Source organism: Acipenser ruthenus, chromosome 56, assembly GCF_902713425.1.
Source record: "Acipenser ruthenus chromosome 56, fAciRut3.2 maternal haplotype, whole genome shotgun sequence".
Taxonomy (NCBI): domain Eukaryota; kingdom Metazoa; phylum Chordata; class Actinopteri; order Acipenseriformes; family Acipenseridae; genus Acipenser; species Acipenser ruthenus.
The window spans coordinates 5,547,539-5,569,981 of record NC_081244.1 but is presented as its reverse complement, the minus strand read 5'-3'; the positions used below and the strand labels follow the sequence as shown (position 1 = coordinate 5,569,981).

The 22,443-nt window shown below is 41.2% G+C and overlaps 2 protein-coding genes across 3 annotated transcripts in view; both read right to left on the bottom strand.

Moving 5' to 3' along the window:
* The window catches only part of LOC117404390 (GRIP1-associated protein 1), a 36,279-nt gene extending 32,647 nt beyond the window's left edge, over positions 1-3,632 (bottom strand). For both annotated transcript variants that reach the window (XM_059017327.1, XM_059017328.1), the window contains exons 1-4: positions 3,380-3,632; positions 1,201-1,267; positions 962-1,023; positions 342-368 (exon numbers count right to left, since the gene is read on the bottom strand). In XM_059017327.1, the coding sequence (XP_058873310.1) occupies positions 342-368; positions 962-1,023; positions 1,201-1,267; positions 3,380-3,421 (198 nt within the window). In that variant the 5' untranslated portion in view covers positions 3,422-3,632. The remainder of the gene's footprint in view (positions 1-341; positions 369-961; positions 1,024-1,200; positions 1,268-3,379) is intronic.
* A 2,774-nt stretch (positions 3,633-6,406) lies between these two features.
* On the bottom strand, positions 6,407-14,689 carry LOC117404246 (vacuolar fusion protein MON1 homolog B-like). The gene is made up of 6 exons (XM_059017368.1): positions 14,399-14,689; positions 12,405-12,504; positions 11,093-11,713; positions 9,495-10,287; positions 8,745-8,892; positions 6,407-8,087 (listed from the first exon to the last, which is right to left on the bottom strand). Exons 2-6 carry the CDS (start codon positions 12,484-12,486, stop codon positions 7,854-7,856), a joined length of 1,878 nt encoding a protein of 625 aa, XP_058873351.1. The 5' UTR covers positions 12,487-12,504; positions 14,399-14,689; the 3' UTR covers positions 6,407-7,853.
* Positions 14,690-22,443: the final 7,754 nt, after the last annotated feature.

Below are 22,443 nucleotides of genomic sequence, written 5' to 3'. Positions count from 1 at the left end.
TGTTAACATATTGAATTACGCACCGCTTTATAGAAAAACGGACAAAAATGTAACATTTCGAAATCTAACATGAAATACTGTACTGCTATTTTGGCTTCCGGTAGACTTCCGCGAAATCATTTTGTAGTTTCTTTGATTACGTGATATTAAATAAAACATCTAAATTGTGTTCATATAGTTTCCTGACATTATAATTCAGGGTTGATTTTGAACTTAGCAACGTGAAAGATCAAAATGAACCAGCGAGCTAAATCCGAAATATATACTCAGGACAAAGCAGCCAACGCTAGCAATACACTAAAATATCTTCAAATTATAACAAGCAAAGTGAAGGAACTCACCTGAGCCTTCTTACTCTTGTTGAGAGCCTGGGGGGGGGGGGGGGGGGAAGCAAAAACAGATTAATAAAAATATAGGACTGCATTTTACACCCTGATTAAGATTTACACCCAGGGAGCTCCACAGCGGATAGCAGCCCCTGGTGGACAAAGGGCAGCCCTGCAGGTGTGTCTGACACACAGATGTGCCAGCCACACTGCTGAGGCATGATAACCAAGTGAAACAGCAAAAGCAAGCACATCTTTAACAGCTATCATGCTTACCATGAGTTTCTTACAAAACTGCGCTGTACAGCAGAATGGAAGTACACAACACAGGGATGGGAATAAGACTCCTGTTGCATAGCAGTTTCACCCATTCCAGGTTTTACTACGAGCTTGATTAGCTGCAGTGCAGAGGTAACAAGCTCGGGTGTCTTATTAACCAGGAACGGATCAAACTGCTATGCAATGGGAGTGTTTTTTTCTAACCCTGCTGCACCATACTTCTCTGGGTTTTATAATGCTTACCTGTGCTTTACCATGCGTTTGCTGTGCTTCACTGCTATTTGCTTTGGTATTAATATAGGGATACTTTTATAAGGGTTAGTTCGTCATTGTTTTTTGAATATGCTTCACCTTACCTTCAGTGCTTTGGTTAGATCCTTCTCTTGCGTGGAGGTCTTCTGTCGGAATGCATTGAGCTCTGGAACAGAACACAAGAGTACTGCGGTGAATATAATTTGTCAACTGGCTGTGCTTCAGGCGAGGGAGGCTGGAAAAGACTGACCCATCGACGCGGAGTTTCCGATCTCGCTGTGCGATACCTGCGCCAGCCCAAAAGGGCTGGAAAAGGGTTCGGGAGGAGACAGAGTTTTCTTACCAGCTGTGTTCTTGCGCAAGTCATCAGACAGCTGGTAGTTCTGGGTCCTGAGCTCCAGAAGCTGGGCCTGTGGGTGAAAGCACAGGAAACAAGGTCAGTCCCGGAGAGTTTGTAAAATCAATGTCAGTCACACAGACAGCTGTCGTCATATGCCATCCGTAACTAAAGCTGTATGTTTTTTCAGAGTTATCATGGTTTCTGTGACACTTACCCATTGCCGTGTAATCTGTTGTCCCCGTAGAAATTCTCATTGCTGAATGAATAGTTTAAATATATTTTTTACCACTTCAAAATAAATACAGCAAACGTTTGCCCGACTGCCTGTTACCCTGCATTCAGGAACCTGGCAGCCTGTTCAGTTCGCTTCCTTCCTGTTAATGATTGAACACACACTGCACAGAGCTGCACGACTTCTTTAAAATGCCTTCAACGGAAAAGACAGCAGCTGCATCAAAGATCGGAAATGATTCTGCTGAAGATCGCTCTGTCCCGTACAAGAAGGGGAGATTTCACATGTCTGGTGTTATTTTTCCACCGTGAAATAAAGCCATTTTTTACTATGAAAAAAAGACAGCCCTAAACATAACTATTGAGCACATCTCCTCCCAGCCAGCAGGTTATCTCTGCAATGTGCAGACTGACTAAACGAATGAATCACAGAGCTATAAGGAAGAACACCCTTAAAGGATGTTAAAATGTATGCTGAGGCCTCTTGAGTGGCGCATCCAGTCAAAACACTCGCTAGGGTGCAGGATGCACCCTATAGTCTGGACGTCGCCGGTTCGAGTATTTACTCAACGATAAAACACGCTTATTCTTCATTCAAGAACCACTTGATGAACTACAATGAGCCACGCCGTGCTTTTGTGTGCAAGAGACACACACCTCTATTGCGATACAATGCATCGTTGTGCAGAAATTATCTCCATTCATCATTTCACAATGAAAAGTTACCGCAGTTTTAACTGGAGTTTGCTGACAAGACAAGAGACCATATTGAAAGATTTGATCTCCATATTTTCCGGATGGAAATGAACTATCCAAACCACTTGCAGGTCACTAAAAAAAAAAAACCAAAATGGTAACATGTTTTTAAAAAATCACCTGTGGCTTTTCCTGGCGGGGTACAGGTGAATAAAATCGACTCTTAAAAATCAACACCGACATAATTCATGCGTTTCATTTCATTGCAAGCGCCGCTGCCAAAATATTCACAAAAACACATTCTTAATATTACCACTGACTTCGCTTTCTCTAAAATTAACGTCAATACAACAGACTACTGTCACGAAATGTCGCGTTTATTTTAACCACTCGAATTAATAAATGGTACAACATGTATTTCTCCAAAGCATACTATTATTATTATTATTATTTATTTATTTATTTAGCAGACGCCTTTACATACGAAACAAGTTTCCAGCACACTATCCCATGACTAAACGTGTCGAAATTGCAGGCCAAATAAATAAATTAAAAATTAAAAAATAAAATAGCGTGCATTGCAACGTATTTGTAAAAGACAAGCGAAATAAAATCAGAGAACTGCCATGAGAAAATAACTGTACGGCATTGACATTGGAAAAGATTAAATGAGACACATTTTATTCATATTTGCAATTTTCTAAGCATCACACTTAACGCGTATTCTGTAAACAACAATAGTCAAATATGAAATGCTTTGTACAGTACGGTGAATATACACACACAAGTGCTATATTTCACAATATCTTTATTTTTTTAAGCAAATTAATATATTGGATATAACTGGCAGTCTACTGTAATTTAATTAACGTTAATTTTATGTTGTGTAATATATAGAATACCGGTAACCCGTTAGTTTCTAGAAAAAAAGAGAGAGATTTGATATACTATAAATAAACTAAATCTAAATCGAATGGTTTCATTATTTTCCTCCCGGATGAACTGGTTTTCCGTCTCTACAATAGACACCTATCCCCAAAACCACACGCCTCTGCTGGGAAGTCCCATCACTCGACCCCGGGGATACAGCCGCGGCCTAGGATGACAGGTCTCTTTACACCCGCGGTGGCCCGGCCCCAGTTACTCGGACCTGGTTGGGCGACGGACCCTGCTATTTTGCTATCCTCCCAGACTCAAATCGGTCCATGCCCGGTCTCGGCTCGGCTCGGTTCGGTCCAGATTACTGTTTGTTTACCTGCATCCGATGGAACTCCTCCTCCGATAACGCTTGCGCCATCTTTACTGCGTGAAGAGCCGGTCGATACCAATGATCTTCTCCGCGGGGGCGATCATATGAAAAGATATTGTTCTGCTTGCGATACCCATCGACTACATCCCAGCTTAATAAACCGCAGTTCAAAGAATACGAAGAATTCCCTTATCTGAGCATGTTTAATGAATGGTTACGTTTAAAGTGATTTAAATAAATAAGGGTGGTCTATCCATGTAGTACAATCCGATGTAAACACCCAACCCTGCACTACCATACCTGGCCAGCAGGGGGGTTATTATAGATGGGTCATGTACTGTACATAAAATTATTATTATTATTATTATTATTATTATTATTATTATTATTATGTTTTAGTTATATAAACATTTGAAAAAGAAAAACGTCTATGTAAGGGGCAGCAGTGTGGAGTAGTGGTTAGGGCTCTGGACTCTTGACCGGAGAGTCGTGGGTTCAATCCCAGGTGGGGTGACACTGCTGTTGTACCCTTGAGCAAGGTACTTTACCTAGATTGCTCCAGTAAAAACCCAACTGTATAAATGGGGAATTGTATATAAAAATAATGTGATATCTTGTAACAGTTGTAAGTCGCCCTGGATAAAGGCGTCTGCTAAGAAATAAATAATAATAATAATAATAAAAGCAAAAAGGAAAGGGTAATGTAGGTACATAATAATGTCAATAATTGATTGATTATATACAACTATATATATATATATATATATATATATATATATATATATATATATAGACGAATCTTAAGGTGTTCAAATATATTTGCACACTGTTGTATGCTGATAAGGTTTTGTAAGGAACACTAAAGCTAATATTGAAGGAAAGAAAGAGAGTCAGACAATCAGATCGTACTATTAAATATTTGTATCAATTTGTACTGGACAGAATACAGCTCTGGTCAGTACCCGAGTCCCTCAATCTTTTAATCTCCCAGCAGTAGCTCAACGTAATCATATATTTTGTGTTACGGCCGCAAACATCCCGGTTCAAATCCGGGTCACGGCATATGAGTTGATTTCAACACCCCCCTCCCCTTTAAAAAAATATTCTTATACAATTAAAACATCTTCCTGCGAGAAAACACATGGACCATTACACAAAAATATACAGTAACTTTACAAGTTGGTGTCATTATTTAGTTATTATTTCTCTTTATATTTTCAATAAAAGAAATGAACGTTACAATTAAAACCCGGGTAATTATATAACACATGGTAATTTAAGAAAGCCTCTGTAGTAAATGCTGTGTATTGTATATGAAATTGCAACACAATTATACTATTAAAAGCAGAAGCTGTTTCATAATTTAACGATTTACAGACGTTTCGCAAATGGTTTAGCGGTTAGGATTCCTGGTTTTTCACTCGGGTTCCTGGTATGGGAATGACAACACACTTTAAAAGCATTTATTAAATTATATTAATCCGGCGAGGTTACAAAACCTACCACCAAATTAGTTTATCGTCTCGGGGTAGTGCAACTGGTTTTAAACCAAAAAGAAAGGGAAAAAAAATGATATATGTTTTTTTTTTTAAAAATCATTTCACTCTCATACGTCACACTCAACAGCTGCTGATTAATGATTATGTCTGTGGATGGGACGCGCCTTCGATGGCACAGACGTCACCTCCCCGGTAGCTCGCCGTGATCGTATAGTGGTTAGTACTTTGCGTTGTGGCCGCAACAACCCCGGTTCGAATCCTGGTCACGGCAGGGAAAAAAATGATATCTGTTTTTCTCCCCACCCCCCCAAAAAAATTAAATCCATTGGAATCACTGTCCTAATTACACCGAAACAAAATTCCAGCCCTTAAATAAAAAAATAAAAATAAACGACAGTAGCAAAACAGAGAGACGCACGCAGAAGACTGTGCTTTCTGTTAGACTGGTTTCATTTACATCTAGATTTTAAAACAGCCAGTCGTTTGTAGATCAGCCATGCGTGTTTTGTGACAATACATCTTTGAAAACTGAACAGGAGACAGAAAAAGAAACACACAAACGAGGTTTGGGATCCTCCAACAAAAAGTTTAATTGATGAGAAAAAAAAACACAATCCACATTATTACATGAAATAACAGATCCCAGTACAGACAGAACCTGGGGGACTAAAATAATGTTTACTTACCCACAACCGCTAGGCTTTTAACCCCTTCAGGTACGCATTGCTCAAACATGTTTTTTCTTCAAATACATTTGAGATTGACTCAAGGGCCACGATGAGCAAACTAACACATTGGGAGTTAAATTCACACAGGCCAGCCAAACTTTGGTTCGTTAGGCGTTCCAGTCCAGTTTTTCCATTCGAACCTTATGCTCACTTAACAAGACCTTTGAACCAATTTCTCTGGCAACTACAGAGCTTCCACATTTACAAATTCTGTTCACTGGCTGTTGGGTCATGTTGACAGTGAATCGTACAGGTGTTACATTTCATGGTCTAAAAAAGGATCTTCAGAATGCACCGTTTTCAATATATCACATGTTTTTTGATGTTTAAGTAACGAGAGACCCACCTTAAGTTGTCGGGGTTCATTTCAAAGCAATTCACTCACCCCCCCCCCCCCCCCCAGACCTCATACCTCATACCCCATACCTCAAACCCCATACCCTGCTAAATACAAGGGTATGATTGTATTGATAATTATCCAAACAATTAGCATGCTGCCCCACAAGTTCAGCAAAGCCAGTGTACTGCTCTGGGTAACTGTGCCAGGCTAGGGGGTAAATCTTAAAACGACCCCAGACTCCGCGCGCGCGCGCACACGCACGCACGCACACACACATCACAGAACCAGACTCTGGTTTCTATCATCGTTGAAAAGCCTGAGCTCAGACCGTTTCATATGTGCATGAGTGCACCTTCCACATACATATCAACCCAAAGAGTCCACCATAATTGCGGTACAAGATCTAAGAGTTGATTTTTATATCTGTTACATGCACAAAACAAAAAAGAAATGAAAAAAAAAAGACTGTTGGGCGACAACTGAGAGCGATTTAATAGCGACCATTTTTTCACAAAGTCATTTTTGTGTTGAATGCAAGAAACTGCGTCAAATAACACACTCAGGACATTTAATGATGAAGGACGATAAGCGAGGGAACAAGTACATTGTGAAATGGGCTTAAAAGACTCCCTGACCCCTAGAAATTTAGATTTGTCCCTCAAAGAAAAATCTAATACAGCTGTACCCCCCCCAGTTATCACAGTGAAATGTACTCAAGCATTGTAAATATATATATTTTTAAAATGTCTTTAACAGAAAAGTCACCAGCTGCATCAAAGATCGGAAACGATTCTGAAGATCGCTCCGTCCATCACAAGAAGGGGACATTTCACATGTCTGGTGTTATTTTTCCATTTATTCATGTTTTTATGGTGAAATAAAAAGTGGACATAACAAACAAATGAGCATTTACTGTTTTTCAGACAAGCATTTTAATAATTTCGGAACATTTGTTCCTTAGAGAGAATTATCAATTTTGAACGGGGCAAGGCGACTTTTTTTTTTCCTGCTTTAATAAATACGACGTTTAAAAATCTTGAAATATCTACCTATTTTTAGATTGTGAAAATATGCAATTTTTACCATGAAAAGAAAAAAAAAAAAAAACAGCCCGAATAAGGATTTAAAGTACCCCCCCCCCCCCCCCCTCACAGACTCTGATTAAAACTAATCTTGGATTACTTCTAAATCAGGGTCAGTCGATAGGATTCGATCAATGTGTATTAATTCTGTACCACAGCGCCTATTTAAATAAAACGACTTCTATAGACATAGTCCTGGTTCCATTATAAAACAAAAATTAAACTACAATGTATATATTTGTATGAAGAAACAGCTACAACCTCTAACACACACACACACACACACACACACACACGCGTAACAGATTAACTTACGTTCCTGAGATGCACCTCCCTGCCTGTTTGCATTTAGCACCTGCTTCTTCCTCTCCCAAGACTTTAGGCATTACTCAGAGCTAGGACTCAGACCCTGGTTTCATTATCAAACCCCTGGATTCTATTATCTTCAAGCACCGCGGGTTTTTTTTGGTAGGCAAATCACTGAGAAAGTATATTTTGGAAAAGATCGGGCTAAGTGCTACAGTTAATCGACCTATAAAAGAATGAGGGGGGGCACAAAAAAACACACTCAACCAATCACAATTCATTACCCACTGTGTCCCAGAAAGGTGGCCAGGTCTGTAGCCAATCACAGCCAAGGAGGCCCTATAATAGGCGTTCAAGTCACGCCTTTCGCCACTGCGAACCAAGCACTCCTCCAATAGCAGGCAAGGGAAGCCGATTCATCCAATAGAAAACAGGGCAGAATCAGTCCTTATCCTATAAGAGGATTAGGAAGGTGGGAAAGCCTGGTTTTTAGCCAATGAGAAAGGGGCTCTGCAGTCCTGGGCCCTACGGCAGGGAGAGGAAGCCGTTTTCGGTGGTCTCCTGTCTGTCAGAACCCCCCTTGCCCCCCCAGGAGCTCTTGCTGGGGTTGGGGGTGGTGGAGTATTTGGGGGGGTAGCGGATGAAAAGACGCTCCTCCTCTTTCTTGATCCAGCGCAGCAGTTTGGTGATGGCATTGATGGCAGAGGCCTTGGTAACCAGAGGGCTGAAGCAAGTGTACAGTTCAAACTTACTGGTCACCTGAACAAAAGGACACAGAGACAGAGAGAGACCCAGGTTAACACCTTGTACGGTACAATGTGTTCAGATTAAAAACGAGAATCTACTGCACCTACAAGTCTTTAAGGCCAACCTGGTAAAAAGATCTCTCCACAATTAAGGCCATTTACTGTATAGCAGCAGTGTGGAGTAGCAGTTAGGGCTCTGGACTCTTGACCGGAGGGTCGTGGGTTCAATCCCAGGTGGGGGACACTGCTGCTGTACCCTTGAACAAGGTACTTTACCTAGATTGATCCAGTAAAAACCCAACTGTATAAATGGGTAATTGTATGTAAAAATAATGTGTAAAAAAATAATGTAATTGTATGTAAAAATAATGTGATATCTTGTAACAAATGTAAGTCGCCCTGGATAATGACGTCTGCTAAGAAATTAATAATAATAATAATAATAATAATTATAATAATTAGTCCCGTTCCTATTGGGAGTAAATGTAAAATAAGCTCTGTTAACCCTAACATCTCTAGTCCCAAACGAATCACGTACACAAGCTGCAAAAGTACCGTCTTTCCTTATAAACTCTTAACAACTGGATGCGACCTGATGGGCAGTGGTGGGACGAAACTGAATCTGACATCTAGAGAAGTTGCATGATTAGAAAGAGGAGGCGCAGCATACCCAGGCCAGCAGAGTCTCCTTCTCCGCGACGTGGTAGAGGAGTTTGAGCGGTCGGGTGGCGCTGTGGATGCAGCTGTGCAGGTAGCGGTACAGGTCAAAGAGACGCTCCCTCTCCTCCTCTGTGCTGTACGGAGCTTCCATCTCTGGGCTGCGTTGAAAGGAAAGAAAATACCACCCTCCTGTTACACATTGATCAGTATATCCTGCTAGCCGCAAGAAATCAGGAAAGCTATGTTCTACTTTTCCATCACTCGTTGCCTGTGAAAGACGCGGGTTATTTTTAACTCTGAATCTACCCAGGAGGCAAGTAACAATATAAAAGGACTTGTATACCATGTAATACTAGGTGTGGGAGGCATAAATTCATGCTTAAAGCCTTGGTGTTGGGTCTTTAAGATCCTGTTAGGGGCAGTGCTAGTTTGCATGCTCCTCAGCCAAACGAAATTAAGCTTACAAGCCAAGACAGGAAACAGTTTGGATGCTCCTGTGTAGATGTGACCCAAGCTGGCTAAGTGAGCCAATTTTCTTGATCACCATGGCTTTCGTTTTGCAAGTCTCGATCCACATTCATCGGCTGATTAACTGCCCGGGCGCGCTACAGCTAGCTGCCCTGTAACACGTGCTTTCCTTGCGCATTCCCCAGACTTTTCTCCCTGCTTTTTAAATGCATGTTTCCAGTCGTCCTTGAAGGCTTTCTCTTAAACCTTGACACGTCCCCCCTTGTAAAAATAAGATACTCAGCTGTGTTACCTGGTGAACTGCGTGAGCTGCTTGTGGTTCTCTGGCACGTCGAAGGGCTTGTACATGAAGTGTCGGAGGTCCGGCACGCCCACCTGCGTCACGCTGTAGGCCCGAGCCTCCTCCACGGCCCGCAGAGCGTTCTGAGCCCGCACGCCGTCTTCGATCTTCCTCTTGCACTCCGCCACCGAGTAGAAAGCCTCCTTGTCGGTAGACAGCAGCAGGAGGCAGACTGTGCACTGCGGGGGGTCCAGGTACGAGATGTAGGCATAGAAATAGCCGTCAGGGTTGAAGAGGGGGAGGCAGATGGGAGTCCAAATCTCCCCAGCCTGGAAAGCGGAGGAGGCCCCGATGAGGTTCAGCAGCAGGTGGAGGTCAGCCGGCTCCAGCCTGGCGTCTTCGATGACGGCCTTCTCCTGAACGATGGCCAGCAGCTGGCTCTTGGCGATCAGGATGGAGAACACCAGGTTGGGGGTGATGGCTTTCTGCAGGGTCTGGCTCAGGGAGTCACGCAGGGAGGAGGCCAGGGGCAAGCAGCGCACGGCAGAGAGCAGGAAGCTGGGGTCGGTGTCTACCAGGTCCAGCAGGCCGTCCAGGATCTTCTCGGAGCCGGCCAGCAGCCGGCGCAGGTCGTAGTTCTTCTTGCGCTCAAAGATACGGGTCACGCTGGCCTGCGTCAGCATGCTGATGATCTGGTAGTACACGTACTGGAGCTCCTGCCGGAGCTGCTGCTCTGATTGCCGGCTTTGGGACACGGAGACCAGGACCAGGGGACCCTGCTGCATGAACACCACCTTGTGGTCCTCTGGAGACCAGCCGAGGGGAAACAGCGAAAACAGGTACGTCAGCCACATGGAGTACAGACAGTAACTTCAAGACAAGGGTAAGACTTAAAACTACGTCAGCTAGATAAATTGTTTTGGCTCTAGGCTTCGTTAAGTTTTGTCTACGTGCTTTCTGTCTCATTTTTAACATACAGCGACTCAAGATTAATTATGCAGTAGCCAATACAACTGTATTATATTGAAGTACGTACACCAGTTTGGTGTTGGAATAAAATGGTTAGTACATTGTCCAGGTACAATCCAGTACATGGGTGTGGAGTAGCGGTTAGGGCTCTGGACTCTTGACCGGAGGGTCGTGGGTTCAATCCCAGGTGGGGGGGACACTGCTGCTGTACCCTTGAGCAAGGTACTTTACCTAGATTGCTCCAGTAAAAACCCAACTGTATAAATGGGTAATTGTATGTAAAAATAATGTGATATCTTGTAACAATTGCAAGTCGCCCTGGATAAGTGCGTCTGCTTAGAAATAAATAATAATAAATGTATTTTTTTTATTATTGATATTTCAAAATGATAGACAGCAATTTTGAAAGTGTGTCAGTTTCAACGAAATTATGAACAGGCCCTTTGAAAGAATGGGCTGGTGTCGGCTTCAGTCAGTGGCTGGAGGCTGGGATGTGCGGAGATTTAAAAAATAAAGCCTTTAAGCCATGGAGATAATACCGATTCTGTTGGTACTAGGTCGGACATACTTAGAATATCCCTTTAGTAGTAACTCTTGGGACCTTTACTATGTCAACGTGAAGATGAAAGGAGACTGCTTACCAGAGTAGATGGATCTGATGAGGTTGTCCCCACTCTGAACGAAGGACACCAGGGCCATCATGACCCCCATGGTGGAAGACAGCGCCTCTTCATTTCCGTAGCGTGAGTAGATGGGTTTCCCCGCCTCGCTCAGCACGAACACGTGCTTCCTGTGCCCCCGCCAGCTCTCTGCCGTCACGTCCTCGTCGCGGTGCGAGAGAGGGGGCGCGCCGGGCTCGGAGACCCCGCTGCCCAGCTCCTCCGCGGCACCGGCCAACACAGCCACCGGGCAGGTCTCCGTGAACTCGCCCGAGTCCTCCAGGGTGTTATCGGTGGAACCCGAGTCCGACAACTCCCCGGCCTTCGGGGCGACGCACGCATCCCCCTCGGGTTCTTCCCCGTTCCCTGAAGGTTCAGGAAGTTCAGATTCACGATTAAGCGTCCCATCACGTTCCGCTTTCTCTTCGGGATCGCCCTCTGGGTCCAGCGAACTTGATCTCTGCCCCTCCGTCACAGAAGTCTCTTCTAGTTCATCTGTTTGGGTACCTGCTCCTTCCTCCTCCGTCTGGTCTCCGTCTGGGATAGACTCCCCCAGGACTGCTGCCGTACGGTGATAAGGAAGAGCTTCTGAATCTTCACAACCTGAAAACGACACAGAGTGAGGTGTCTCTACATCCTTGGTCTGGAATCTGCATGTAAACAGTTGCACAGGGAGTGAATCTGCAGCACAGCGGCAGACTAAACTATTATTATTTATGTCTTTCTTAGCAGACGGCCTTATCCAGGGCGACTTACAATTGTTACAAGATATCACATTATTGTTACATACAATTCCCCATTTATACAGTTTGGTTTTTTACTGGAGCAATCTAGGTAAAGTACCTTGCTCAAGGGTACAGCAGCAGTGTCCCTCACCTGGGATTGAACCCACAACCCTCCGGTCCAGAGTCCAGAGCCCTAACCACTACTCCACATATTGTTAGGACTCTTCACTGACTTGAGTGGGTTAAGAAAATATATTGAGGTATTCTAATTTTAAATGGTATTTGTTGCCATGAACTTTAAAATGGACTTCAGAGTCAAAGTGAAAATACCTGTAGAGTGGAAAATTAAAAAACTATCTACATAAGAATGATAAGGGACTCTTAAAAAGGTTGTCTGATTCATAAGAGGCAAGAAACACAGCGGTGTTATTTGTATCCCTGCAAATATAAAATAATTTCTATAGGATTAACAAACTACAGGTGATGCTTGATTGCATACCCCACTAGGAAATTGTCGTGGGCGATTGCTGCTGTATTTGTTACAAAAACGACAACAGGAGACTTCTTACCAGCTTGATTGTGGCTGTCCGGCAGTGATGGATCACACTGCTTCACCTCTGGCTCCTCGCTCTCTCTCTGTCCCGTCTCCATCTCACCATCCCAGAGCACCTTCAGAAGACACACTGACTTAGTACATCTCTCAAATGTTATAACAAGTGAACAGCAACCTCCAGTCCAGGGCAGGCTTGAGGCACAGAGACTCAACTGCTCCCTCCCTCGCCCCCCTAAGAGAAAGGGTGCTCCCTCCAGTCCAGGGCAGGCTTGAGGCATGGAGACTACACTGCTCCCTCCCTCCCTCCCTCACCCCTAAGGCACACTTGCTTCACAAACTCACATTTCTAGCTGTCTGACTTTAGACCACATTGGAAGCTACGATACACCCAACAGTATAACATTACTAGAAATAAAGACGAGTTGCACCTAAAACAGTTCTAACTGAGCTTACACACAAGGGGTTTGTCCAATTTGGCACACTGCAAAACCTAAAATGGTTACCGATACAGTAATCCCCCCCCCCCCAAAAAAAAAAACCACAATAATGTAACATGCATTAAGATTTTCGCCACTGTGCCTTGTGACAGAGATTTCTGGCATTCCATGTGATATGAATCACACGCCCATCATGTGACCCGTTTAGTTGATCAAATCCAAATTCTGTGCATACAAATCTATCTTTGTAGGGATGGGAATAATTCCCATTGCAGAACAGTTCAATCCATTCCTGATTTTACTATGAGTTTAATAAGACACACGTGAGCTTATTATCTACATACACACACACTGTGGCTAATCAAGCTTGCTGTAAAACCTGGAAAGGATGACACTTATGCAACAGAAGTTGTACTTCCATCCCTGCATTGAATGTATTTTAAAAGTACGATTGAAAACTAATCATGAAATCCCACTTTACTGAATCAGTCACCTAGCTGATAAAAATGAAGGTATACATACAAACAGTTTTGTTTTTTTTAGTTTTCACATCTAAAATGTCAGATCAGCTCCAGACGGCATGAACTGAATAGACCCCGATAAAGACATCTCCTCAAAACCGGACTGATTTTTATACACTATTTTGCCATCAAGTCAAAACCAAAACTGTGCAATAGTGTAATTACACAGTCGTCAGAAAAAGGAGGGGGGCTGGATTAGAATTAGTCAGAAATGGATTATCGCTAAACCAGAACAAAATTGCTGAATGCTACAATTTACCAACACAGCAGTTCAAAACCTTAGCCACGACACAAATATTTTACAATACATAATTGAAGTCTGTAAAGTCTGATTTTGGTGATCAGAAATCATATCGTTCAACGATTTTTTTTTTTTTTACTTTAAAACCAACTGTTTAAGCATACAACATGAACCATATGGAACGGATTAGAATCACAGGCTTGTGTCGATTAAAGACTATACTTGACAGACAAAAGCCAGCGTTACCAAAATAAACATTACACTGTATATAACTGTACTGTTTACGATGGCTGTTGCTGAAGTGTCTCTTTTATACAGTAGATTACACATGGCTAAATCATTAAAGTCGACACTAAACAAATGGAATTATTTCTGTCAAGCATAAACCGTTTACAGACGTTGCTTTCAATTTCAAATTGTAACACAGGCTGGAAATTACTACCGTGTCTCCATTGTAATACAACTATGATCCATTATAAACGTATTTTATTTTCTAAAATGCATCTTAAATAACCACAAAGCATCTGGCAACCACGGCACGCATCAAACCGGTGGATTGCTTTACATTCACGGATGGTGTCATAGACCCAGGTTGGTATCTCTACCACCTAAAATATATATAAAAAATAACATTTTCGCTGCAAGATTAGTGCTAATCGGGGTCTGTGAAGGGAAGCCGGCCGTTTTAAATAGGAAATAGTGAAACATTACGCGTTTTCATAACGAGGAAACATCCATAATTAATATCGATGCATACATTTTTAAAAAGAGTAAAACATGCACCAAGCAAGCAAGTATGTCCTGTACTCACGTGTTGTATTTAATGCTGTTTTTCCGATGTCCTGCTTAGCGATTTGAGGACTGGATGTGTCCCTTAGCATTCTTGAATAAACATTTAATCGGGTCGGAAAACAACAAACTCGGCCCCGCTTCGGTTATGGGCCTAATATAGTAATATAAATACAGAAATAAATTAGATAGGGGTTTTAAAACGGGGGGGCAATATAAAGAGTTCACTAAAAAAAACAAACAAAATCAAAACAACATCACAGAACATACAAAGCCCACCGCACAGAAATAACATTGGAATATGCGGCGCTTCCGGGACCGGATGCTGTTGATGACAACATCGCCAGCCAATCCAGCGGGAAGAGGCGTCGCCCACTGCCGCTCGGACAATCTGATAGGTTAGTGCCATGCTGGCGGCGGGGGGTATAATCCCAGGCACCGCAAATCAGAAATAAGTATTTCCACGCTGGGCGGGATCAATGTATGGGGAATGAACCAATCAAATGATAGGGGTGATTAATATTAATAAGAGAGGTATGACGTCACGTCGGGTAAAAATGGCTTTGTCAGAATTAACTGCATCGTGAAACCGTCGTTACGATATTTGTGTTAGTTTATATTACATTTTAGTTTATATTACATTACATATTACATTTATATTATATATTTGTTCACAACTGTAAGTCGCACTGGATAAGGGCGTCTGCGAAGAAATAAATAATAATAATAATAATAACAATAATAATAATAATAATAATAATAATAATAATAATGACTGTGTAAGGAAGTGTACACCGAGCTACGGCTAAGTTAAATTGTTCACGTAAATATAATCGGTTCAAAAACCGATTATATTTACGTGAAAAAAAAAACAGTCATATCAAAAATGTGATACAACATAGGTCAATATATAATAATAATAATAATAATAATAATAATAATAATAATAATAATAATAAATACGTCTGTGCTTAATAGCGCCAACTTACCCAACGTTTCAGTACCTGTCTGAAAGGGAAGTGTGTCTGAAAACAAACCGTGGAGACACTTAAAGGCTTTTGGCTGATACTTGGTCCTGGAAAAGTCACTCGGTTATTTCTATTTAAATCTAAGAATGTGTTTATGAAGTCGTTTACCACGTAGTTAATGATGCAACGAGCAGGTCATTTTTCCTTTCTGTTTAAACCTGACGCCCTCGTGGCTTTAAGTCGATTTATCCATGTATGATCCTTTATTGTTTTGTAAATAAATACACGCATAAATAAGACAGCCCTGTGAACACGTAATGGGCCAGACTTTCATTACAGTAAAAAAAAAACGGGGTTATAATTGAATTACCATGTCGACTCCCCTTTACTGAAACTGTGAGATGTAGGCGTGTAGTTCAATCTTCCTCTAAAAGTAGCGTAGAAGATCATAGCAAGGTCACGGACGGTAAAATAATTGTACTGGAGATAATGGGATGCAGGCGCACGGTTTTTACCCGTTCAGTGCCACGTTTCTGTTTTTTTTTTTAACTGGCGTGGACCGGTTATATTAATTTTCTCTTGGACATATTGTTATGATAACGCACTATACAATTCTATGTGTTTTCCTCGCGATAAAGCTCAATTTTCTATGTGTTTAGCTTCATAGCCGGCGTGAAATTTCAGACTGTCCTCAAAATAATATATTTTGTAAACATGCCTGTCATTTTAGATTTCTAAAAGATTCAACACTTTTAAAATGGTAGCATATTGATCTAGAATGTATCAAAGTACACAAAACCAGCACGCGTTCCGATTTTTATCAAAGAAAAATGAATTCGGATCTTTATGGAAAATTTTGTTGGACTGTTTTAACGAGGTATGACACAGGCCCGGTTTTTGGGATGGAACCGCATAACAGTCTCGCGTTTTGATTGGTCCATGTCTGTCACATGAATATGTCGTCACACGAGTGGAAAAGCGTGCTGGCATTTTTAACATTGTGATCAGATAGAGGGAGTGTTCTGCTTTCCACAAACTTACCATTAAAATATAATGTGGTATTACACTGTACTGATATTACAAACTATGAGGAATTACTTTATATAAATTATCATGTTATGCACGAATGTAAGAATTGGCTTTCTGTGGTGGTGTACTTTTTTCTTTCAAGTAGCATATATCTATAATCGTTTTTGCGATATATTTTAATATAAAACATATACGCTATTGCAGTTTTGTTACAGGATACATTAGTTTATCTCTAATGTAATCACAGTTTTACATATAGACTGCCCCTGTTTTCATTTACGTCGCAAATTCTGGGCCGCTTTACTTTTCAGATAATGTCCCAAATTCTGGGCCGATTTGGTTTGCAGATAACATCCCAAATTCTGGGCCGCTTTGGTTTTTAGATAACGTCCCAAATTCTGGGCCGCTTTGGTTTTTAGATAACGTCCCAAATTCTGGGCCGCTTTGATAACATCCCAATTTCTGGGCTGCTCTGGTTTTCAGATAACGTTCCGAAATCTGCATTTTCGAATTCAGGCCAGTTTTTGAGATATTCTGCTTAGCTGACAGCCGAGTTTCTAAGTCATGCATGCACAGTTTACCATAAACTGGACCGTTAATTCATTTAAGAGTACATGAATCAAAGTTAATGTATTTTTTACTCTCCTCAGAAAACATTTAGGAACATGGTATACCAAAAAAAAAAGGTAATCTCATTTGCTTATGTAATGTCCATCAATATATAGTGAGGCATAGGGGTTTATCAGAACTTCTGGGTTTAAGAGACCAGTGCCCTTCAACAACTTCAAATAAATCCTATTGTATTGTATTAGTCAGCATTTCCCTTATCTATTCCTGATAGTTTATACTGTAGGTCAGGGGTTTTCAACCTTTTTTTGAAACTGTACCCCTTCTATCTGGAGGTTTCAGCTCGAGTACCCCTTTACATTTTTCGCTTGACTGAACGGTACCTCAGTTACAATAAAATGGAGAATAATCTGATGACCCCCCCCCCCTGTTTATTTAATAAATCTGGGTGACAAACTGCTGGTTTAGGACAGAACAACAAACAGTAAGCTTAATTCTTAAAACTTTTAACTACAAGTATTTGGATGCACAGAATTAAAAAGACAAGTATTGGGTTAGGAGCACACCTATTTTTTTGTAACTTTGACGGCCTTTTGTAAAAGTTTGAAGGCCTTTTGATACCCAGCATACACTGCAATACCCAGCAAAGTTATACACTGATATTCTGATAGCACAGCAATTCAAATGAAGTTTGTAATTGGTTGTGTTCCTCAAATACACAATAAAAAGTGATATTTACAGGGTATACAGTTATACAGCGATACAGTGGTTTCGGACATCTAAGAACAGGTACTGCGAGCATCTGGATTTATACTCAGAGGTACTCTGTAGCCTCCTGGGACATTCACAGCTTGTTTGACACCCTCTTGTAGTTGCCCGTTTCTGCATATAAAGCAAAATGCTGTTTGTCAATCTCTCTTTTTTCTTATAAATCAGTCTTTGCAAGAATCATTCCAAAAACACTTGAATCAGTTAGGCACTACCAGTCTGACACTACAGGCCTTTAAATTGCAGTACCAATTTGCAAGTTGCTAAGTGGTTGCGTTCCTCAAATTTGCACTGCAAAGTGATATCTTAAAGAATAGGGTATATAGTGCTTTTTTTCGCCTCCCCTCGCTTTTGGTGCAAAACTGTGCTCCGATACACTCAGGCTGATACTGTGATCACAAAACACTTGGAATGGACTTAAATTTGAGCTTCTGTACTCTTTTTTAGATGCACAACAATCTTAGCTAAAGAAAATGGATTCCTTCGAGTTCGTAAGACCCACGACCGCCATTAGCTGAGCCTTACCCCGATGGTATTTTTATAATGGGATTTGCCATAGGGAAGGGGGTGGTCTCTTATCGTACCCGTATCTCCACGACCCCTGGGCCAACAAACTCAGAAAGACATTCTTTGCGTGCACAAGAGTCTTAGCTAAAGAACGACATCAGCCACGAGTTCAAACGACACCCCACCAGATGGTGGGCGTTGCCCCAAAGGGGTTTTATAATGGGATTTCCCATAGACATTTTTCAGGGTGCTGTATCTCAGGTTCCGGGGGTCCCCAAGACTTGAAAATCGGTATGGAGGTCCACCTCGGGGCCCCCGTCGATCCCTCCAAGTGACGTGTCCCCAGCTAGAAAGGACACCAGTTTAGACTTTTTTTTGCCAACCTGGAGCTCAAAAGCTATTGGAAATGCAACCTTGACATGCCATCATGCTGAAAATGTGAAAATGTGTTGAAAATGTAGCATTTGAAAACGGGTGGCTCCCTGTGAAAGAGGGCCCCCAGACATGACCCTAGGAAGTTCAACCCGGTTTCTAGGCCTCTGGGTCATGGAGATATGACCCCGAAAAGGGTAGTTTTTGGACATTTATGACAGGGTGTATCTCTGGTTCTGTGGGGGTTAGGAACTTGATTTTTTTTTGCGTTGGGGCCCCATAGGGCCCCGCACAAGGAGTCACCATTTTCATGGTTCAAATGCCAGGACGGCTTGGCAAAGTGAATTTTTTCGTCATGACATGAGTTTTTGGGTGAACCACCACACCTTTTTAGGGGGTGGTTTGGGGTGCTCCCCTGAGTCTATATCACTTTGAATGGTGGTTCTACGTGCTCGGGTTCGAGAGATATGCCTGAAAATGTGTTTTATAACAGTGCCATAGACATGAATGGGGCTGAATACCCGAAAATATATTTTGCAAAGAATTGCTACGGTGGGTGTATGCGTGCAGGGGTTGCATGGTGGTGTGTGCGTGCAGGGGTTGCATGGTGGTGTGTGCGTGCAGGGGTTGCATGGTGGGTGTATACGTGCAGGGGTTGCATGGTGGTGTGTGCGTGCAGGGGTTGCATGGTGGTGCACGTGTGTGGAGGGGAATTGGAGTTCAGGTTTTGCGCACAAGAGGGGCGGGGAAAAGACTGGGAAGGGTAAGGTAAAAGAAAAATTACTACAATCATTTATTTTCACTTTCGACTCCCAGTCTCCTTTCCCTCACTTTATGATTTTATTTTGTGATTATTTAATTATTGTCAAAATAAACGGCCTTCATCTACTCACAGTTGCAGTCTCATTTCTGTCCAAAAAGACCCTGAAACACTACAATATATTGATGGACGTTACATAAGAAAACGAGATGTCCTTTTTTCGGAATACCATGTTCCTTCCCAAAAATGTGTTTTAATATTAGCCTTTAATAAAGGAAAACGACTGCTTAAATTAATTTTCATGTATCTATTTCAGTGCAATGTAGTTTCTTCATGTAATAAGAAATACGTTTTTTAACATTTACATTTTTGTTTTTTCATTAAAAAAAAAAAAAAGATTTCTGGGGAGAGTAAAAAATACATGAACTTTGATTAATGTACTAAGGGTTACTCTCAAATGAATTCACTATCCAGTTTATGGTAAACTGTGCATGCATGCCTTAGAAACTCGGCTGTCAGCTGATTCCCCAAAACTGGGCTGAATTCGGAAATGCAAAGCGGCCCAGAATTTGGGACGTTATCTAAAAACCAAGGCTGCCCAGAATTTGGGACGTTATCTAAAAACCAAAGCGGCCCAGAATTTGGGACGTTATCTAAAAACCAAAGCGGCCCAGAATTTGGGATGTTATCTGCAAACCAAATCGGCCCAGAATTTGGGACATTATCTGAAAAGTAAAGCGGCCCAGAATTTGCGACGTAAATGAAAACAGGGGCAGTCTATATGTAAAACTGTGATTACATTAGAGATAAACTAATGTATCCTGTAACAAAACTGCAATAGCGTATATGTTTTATATTAAAATATATCGCAAAAACGATTATAGATATATGCTACTTGAAAGAAAAAAGTACACCACCACAGAAAGCCAATTCTTACATTCGTGCATAACATGATAATTTATATAAAGTAATTCCTCATAGTTTGTTATATCAGTACAGTGTAATACCACATTATATTTTAATGGTAAGGCTGTGGAAAGCAGAACACTCTCTCTATCTGATCACAATGTTAAAAATGCCAGCACGCTTTTCCACTCGTGTGACGACGTATTCATGTGACAGACATGGACCAATCAAAACGCGAGACTGTTATGCGGTTCCATCCCAAAAACCGGGCCTGTGTCATACCTCGTTTTAACAGCTTCGTCCACCAGATGGAAGTACAGCATTTATTCACTGAAAGAGTCAAGTGATTACGTAGATCTTAGCTCATTATGCACCAAATTATTTTTGCTTTGAAAAAAAAACACACACACAACACAAGCTGTATTTGTTTAATGAGACACCTTACATTTAGACAACTTTTGCTGTCAACAAAATTGCACTAACTTATCATAACAATATTGTTAAAGAAAAAATTAAAATAACAGGTAAATTATGCCAAAAAACGCTCTCAGAGTCAGTCACACGCGCAGCACTACAACACAGACGTTCACTGTTAATAAAATATCTTGCCTTTAACCCAGGATTTGCATTTCACAGTAGAAATAAGTAAACTGTATATCCTTTATATAGAAGTAGGTAAACGCTATATTGCCCAAATTAAAATTGGTTATATTGTGAGAAGTGTTGAATTTAAATCAAGGGAAGTAATGTTAAAACTTTACAATGCATTAGTAAGACCTCACCTAGAATATTGTGTTCAGTTCTGGTCACCTCGTTACAAAAAGGATATTGCTGCTCTAGAAAGAGTGCAAAGAAGAGCAACCAGAATTATCCCGGGTTTAAAAGGCATGTAGTATGCAGACAGGCTAAAATAATTGAATCTGTTCAGTCTTGAACAAAGAAGACGACGCGGCGATCTGATTCAAGCATTCAAAATCCTAAAAGGTATAGACAATGTCGACCCAGGGGACTTTTTTGACCTGAAAAAAGAAACAAGGACCAGGGGTCACAAATGGAGATTAGATAAAGGGGCATTCAGAACAGAAAATAGGAGGCACTTTTTTACACAGAGAATTGTGAGGGTCTGGAACCAACTCCCCAGTAATGTTGTTGAAGCTGACACCCTGGGATCCTTCAAGAAGCTGCTTGATGAGATTCTGGGATCAATAAGCTACTAACAACCAAACGAGCAAGATGGGCCGAATGGGGCCTCCTCTCGTTTGGAAACTTTGTTCTTATGTTCTTATTTACCTGCGTATTTTTTATAGATGAAAGCTTACTCACCCTGTCTTTTTTTTAAAACAAAATAGTCCATCTTAAATGATCATTTGATTTCAATATGCATCGTACAAGCAGCCCATCGCACCTATCGTGATGCATATCGTATCGTGACGTGCATATGGTGAGACGTATCCTATCGTGAGATCCGTGTACCCCTAAACAGAACTCAGAACCATTCAGAATAATTGCAAATAGAAAAAAATTGAAATGATAACTGCGGCTACCGGTTATATCTATAGCTTTAATTCGACCTTGGAAAGTGCTCCGTTTGGATGCTTTCAGCTAATATGTTAAACAAATAAGAACTAAGGTAAGAAGAGAGGTTGCCTCAATTAATACAAAAATATATTATTATTATAATTATCAAACTATTAATGTGAACGAACTTTACCGCGGTGCGCACATTGTAAAAGTTTCTCACAGTAAAAGCAGAGCGAAGTGTAATAAAACACAGTTAAATCATTGGTAAAGGATATGTAAGCATTGTAAACTAACCCTTATAAAAGTTTCCCATAGTTAAAACACAGCGAAGTGTAATAAATCAGTGACATTGCAAAGCACGAGGGGAAGTAGCGATCGGCAGGCAAATTACTACCTAATTATCTCAGTCCCGACAAATCCGGTGTAAGACGCCAAGAAAACTCTCCAGTATAAATCACTCTTGTGCGTCCTACACCGGATTTAAAACGTGTGTGTGTGTGTGTGTAATAATACAGCTAATCTAAATGTGTCTAAACGAGGCTAAATATGAATGTCATTCTGTATTTGACTAAAAGTTTTACAGCAAATACTATTTAGCTAACTAAACTACACATACAAGATTGCAATTCTGCCTCAGGTTTATTGTTGATATTTTTTGCAACCTCGCAA

Excerpts from the sequence above, each read along its gene's own strand:
- LOC117404246 (XM_059017368.1), bottom strand. The coding sequence starts at position 12,486 with ATGGAGACGGGACAGAGAGAGAGCGAGGAGCCAGAGGTGAAGCAGTGT. Across the intron at positions 8,893-9,494 it reads CAGCTCACGCAGTTCACCAG|CCCAGAGATGGAAGCTCCGT; the intron begins GTAACACAGCTG and ends CTTTCAACGCAG. Across the intron at positions 8,088-8,744 it reads AGGAGACTCTGCTGGCCTGG|GTGACCAGTAAGTTTGAACT; the intron begins GTATGCTGCGCC and ends CCTTTTGTTCAG.